This window comes from Hippocampus comes, unplaced genomic scaffold (assembly GCF_001891065.2).
Source record: "Hippocampus comes isolate QL1 unplaced genomic scaffold, H_comes_QL1_v1.1 scaffold133, whole genome shotgun sequence".
NCBI lineage: Eukaryota > Metazoa > Chordata > Actinopteri > Syngnathiformes > Syngnathidae > Hippocampus > Hippocampus comes.
This window is the reverse complement of record NW_017805150.1, coordinates 31,183-35,700: the sequence shown is the minus strand read 5'-3', so window position 1 is coordinate 35,700 and position 4,518 is coordinate 31,183. Positions and strand designations below refer to the sequence as shown.

The window sequence follows — 4,518 nt, the reverse complement described above, 5'->3', positions numbered from 1 at the left end:
GGGGGGGGGGGGGGGGGTTGTGTTGTGTCTGTCAAAATGAATAATTAATCACAATTAGATACAACAATAACTACTGTACTTGGGGCAACACCCGAGTCGAACGCCGCCGCTTAACCTGCTGAATACAATCCGGTATTGATATTGAAAATCTAAACATGGTATGTAAATGAACCCTCATGAACAAACCGATTTGAAATTGTTCAGACACTCCAGTACAAGCAGTCAACAAATCTGAAAGGGAATTACACCGCAAGCATCTTGTTGGTCTGGAAATTCGTGTCCCCGCCGACAAAAGCAAAATATGGCGTCGCTTCTGGTTGGGGGTTGAGCAACATGCTAAGCGTGACCTACCAGTTTTGACTTGGAGGATTTGTGCAGCCAGCGTAGTGCGGTGCGCTCGACGCTACATGGCTGTAAAGTCAAACGGCCTTCGTTGGCCTCGTGATCGACACACAGGTCCTTCTGGCGGAGCTGCTTCAGCCACGTGTAGTTAAAGTGCTGACTCTGAAAAGTCAAAAGGAAAGTGACCGGTAGTTTCGGAGAAGAGTGACACCAGTCCAGCATTTTTCACAGTTGGAAACCTTCTGTGGGAATTGATCAGATTTTGTGACTAAAAGAAAAATTTGTCAAATTGAGGGTTGGTTCTTAGAAGGGAACTTAAATAGAGTAGGGGAAAAGAGATTTTAGCATCAATTTGATTTCCCGTGGACTGTACTGGGAACTTTACTTTGAGTGACAGTTGTGTTGAGTTCACGCTACCTGCTTGCTGAGATCACACGTCTCAAAGAAGAGAACACCCGTATGCACAGAAAGACAAGTTCTCAAGCCTCGATTGAAGACCTGCGTCAAACGGGAGAAAGCTTTGAATTCTTCACTCTGATTTTAACTTCAGTACAGTGGAACCTCGAGTCAACGGGCCCCGAATTCAACAGGGAGAAAATAGGCTGCGGTCCGCTCAAAAGGCCATTTTTCGCAGTACCTTTGAGTCTGTTTGTTCCAGAATTGGCCAAAATTCTCCACAGCACCGGTAAATGGCTTCACAACTTCATCAACTGCTAGATAGGAAAGTGTAAATATGGTTCAGAATTGTTGTTAAACACAATCTAGACATCTATTTATTTACAATAATTTTGTACTGTAATGGGAATTTTTAGGCAACGAAAACAAAAGTATAAAACGATTTTAGACTGCATAGGGTGTTTTTAGGTCACGGGAAAAAAAAGTACTGTGATATTAACGGACAATCGCTTTGAACGAACGAGCCCTTTCCTCCAATTGTGTCTGTTCAATCGAGGTTCCACTGTCGTGCAGAAGGACAACGTACCAGACCCGCCGCTTTGACTAAAGGAGCCTCCAACTCCGGATACACGTTGTCCAGGTACCACTTGAAACTCTTGCATTTGAGCTTGGCCCTCAGCTGGATCTGTTGGGTGAGGTCACCGATGTCGTTGGAGCTTTTGTCCAGCAGGTGGCGGTAGCCGTGGCCGTAGAAAAGCTCCTTGTATTCGTCCAGCCACACTTCGGCCACCCGGGCCAAGTTGCGCTCCACCGTCTTGCGCCGGTCCTTGGGGAACTGGTACGGGTTCTGTCCTCGGAAAATGTGGCCCACTCGGGAGCAGGGGATGATCTCGATTTGGCCCCCGCACATCCAGACCTGTTCGGGCAGTAGCTCTGTTTGCATAAAACCGATCTTTTTCACCCGAATACCGGATCAGTTGAAAAATCACGTGATCGGTCCCGATTTTCCATCACGTGATTGAATCGGGACATCCCTAATACGACAACATTGTACATTCCTTGACAATTTGTTTTACCACACCGGATATTTTGAATGGTATTTTTCTTCTGGAAAAATGCAACTTCAGTGGTGTTACGTGAAGGCCAAGCTAAAAACATTCTGAGGTTAACCGTACAGGAAATGACAGCAGTGTTATTTGTTCAAGTGTACGAGGCACCCGGTGATGAACTGAGACCTCGATTCGAAATGGAGGCAGTCAGTCAATCATAAGAAATGATCGTAATTAGAATTAGAAGCGACTCCGGGTTGATGAGATGATTTCAGGAGGCAAACAGGTCGATCTCAATATTTTTGAGTGCTACCTTAAAAGAAATCTCCATGTTCTCCCCACCCCAAACTTCCAGGCCTGGATCATAGGCGCCAAGTTGATAGAAGTATTTTTTATCGATGGAGAAAAGCCCTCCGGCCATGACGGGGCATCTGGGAGGTAGACATAAAACAAAGGTGAGCGACAGCCATGAAGAAAAAACAAAACAGGCGGGTGAGAGTGTTTTGGGGACCTGATGGGATCAGCCGCCGTCATATTGTTCTTCTTGACGTACTCGTCTGAGAGGGCGTTCCAACCAAACGTGAGAGGCCAAGTGAAAATGCCTCTCTGGAAGTTGTCAACCATCTTATAGCTGAAGGGGAAAAGAAAAGCAGAGAACTTTTTTTTTTTTAACAGTAAGTCAAGCGTGGAATTTACATGCATGCATAACGCATTGCTCAGCGCTCGCTCATGTGAAGGTTCAGTAGATTTGTGTGACCTGCTCGACCTGCTCAATGTTGCCTTCAAATAACATCTGTATTGAATTGGCGCTGTACAAATAAAATTGGCTTGACTTTTTAACAAAAATGGATCTAGGATGTCACCTCATGTCCTGGTCGCTGATGACGTCGATGACAGGACAGGCGACCTTGCTGCGGTCCAGGTAGATGCGCTCCAGCAGAGGCTCCAACCAGCCCACGTTGCATTCGACGTGAGAGTCGAGGAAGGTGAGAACCTCACCTGAGAGCAGAGCAAACATCCTGTTCGGCTAAAACAACCGCACGATGACACACAGTGCTAACGTTGACATTCGACAGATGGACGCTTCTTGTGTCCAAGTGCGGCTCAGATGTCGGCCGACACCGTTGGCAAAATATGGATCGCGGGCGCCACTCGGTACATCTATCCAACCCACCAAGCATGATCAAGACTACTGTAATATTCTTTGCATTAAGATAGGTATTTTGTACCTAAAAAAAATAAAAAATCTTTCTCTATATATCTATTCATTTGTCCCCATTTATCTAAAAAAAAAAACAAAAAAGTGAATTTATGGATGGATGGATTTATTGTGACTAAGAAAATAAAAATATACTAGTATAAAAGTATATAGCTATAATATTTTGACAAACATTTTTTTATGTACAGCATTAAATGTTTGGTGAAATAATCACCATTCGTTTCAATAAAACCATTAAAATAAGAGCAATATGATTTGAACTTAATAGTTTGTATGTATTGCAATAAATAACGTATTTATAATTCCATTAATTATAAAAAATACCATAAAAAAAACATTTTTTTTTTCAAATAAATAATTATATCTTTTGACCTGGCCCATCTGCCTGACATTAAAATCATTAGCCTAATGGCAAAACTGAGTCTAAGTCATTTCATTTTTAACTTACCGGTATGGCCACAACATTTAAAAACAAAAAATGTGCTTGCAAAAACAAAACAAAACAAACAAACAAAAAAAAAAAACAAGGATGCATATATAGGAACTGAAATTGGCGATCAACATTTAAGCTATTACCAAAAAAATAAATAAAAATGTACAAACATGAAGTTGAACACGTGAAAAAGCGGAGCCGACCTGTGGCAACAGCCGCTCCAGCCATCCGAGCCCTGATAAGACCTTGACGCTCCTTGAGGTGAATGACTCGGACCTTGCTGAAGTTAGCCATATAGTGGTCAAGATTCTCCTTCAGGTATTCTGAAAACAAAAAGGGCAATACCCAGACTGAACACCGACATGCGTCCGTTTTTGAAAGCGCTTCTGAGCTTCAGGCAACAGCCGCTCCAGCCATCCGAGCCCTGATAAGGCCTTGACGCTCCTTGAGGTGAATGACTCGGACCTTGCTGAAGTTAGCCATATAGTGGTCAAGATTCTCCTTCAGGTATTCTGAAAACAAAAAGGGGCAATACCCAGACTGAACACCGAAGCACAAAAAGGTACACGGCGAAAAACGAACGTCATGTGTCCGTTTTTGAAAGCGCTTCTGAGCTTCGTTACGGGTGAGCTGCGGCCTATCCCGGCTGACTTCGCGATAGGCTAAGTTACTGATGTCCTTCATGTAATTATTTTTTTCAATCAAAATAATCAATGAAGTAACTAAATGACTTTCGAAAGCAAGTCATCGGTAAAGTGACTTATTTCAAGGTAACTGTGGCAACACCGCTCGTGATCAATGCACTCCAGCCGTGAAGGTAGAACGCCGCTCTGACTTTTTTTACTGAAGTCATCCACGAGGATGATCTCCTTGAGGAGGTGCGGCGGCGACCGATTGAGGACGCTGTGAACGGAGCGCAGCAGGGTGGACCACACTTCGTCCACGAAGCAGAGGATCACGCTGGTGGACGGCAGGTCGTCGTGGACCACGTCGCGGGCGCAGCTGTTGGGGAAACAAAGAGCAGGTCGTGTCAGATGAGTCGGGGGTGGGGGAGGGGGGAGTGTGTGTGCGACTCACAT

The 4,518-nt window shown here is 44.4% G+C and overlaps 1 protein-coding gene across 3 annotated transcripts in view; it reads right to left on the bottom strand.

Annotated features, from left to right (window-relative positions):
- Positions 1-4,518, bottom strand: part of galnt5 (polypeptide N-acetylgalactosaminyltransferase 5) — an 8,526-nt gene that overhangs the window by 617 nt on the left and 3,391 nt on the right. For all 3 annotated transcript variants that reach the window (XM_019868197.1, XM_019868198.1, XM_019868199.1), the window contains 6 exons: positions 2,651-2,786; positions 2,299-2,418; positions 2,101-2,218; positions 1,325-1,654; positions 760-840; positions 352-504 (listed from right to left, as the gene is read on the bottom strand). In XM_019868197.1, coding sequence (XP_019723756.1) covers positions 352-504; positions 760-840; positions 1,325-1,654; positions 2,101-2,218; positions 2,299-2,418; positions 2,651-2,786 — 938 coding nt within the window. The remainder of the gene's footprint in view (positions 1-351; positions 505-759; positions 841-1,324; positions 1,655-2,100; positions 2,219-2,298; positions 2,419-2,650; positions 2,787-4,518) is intronic.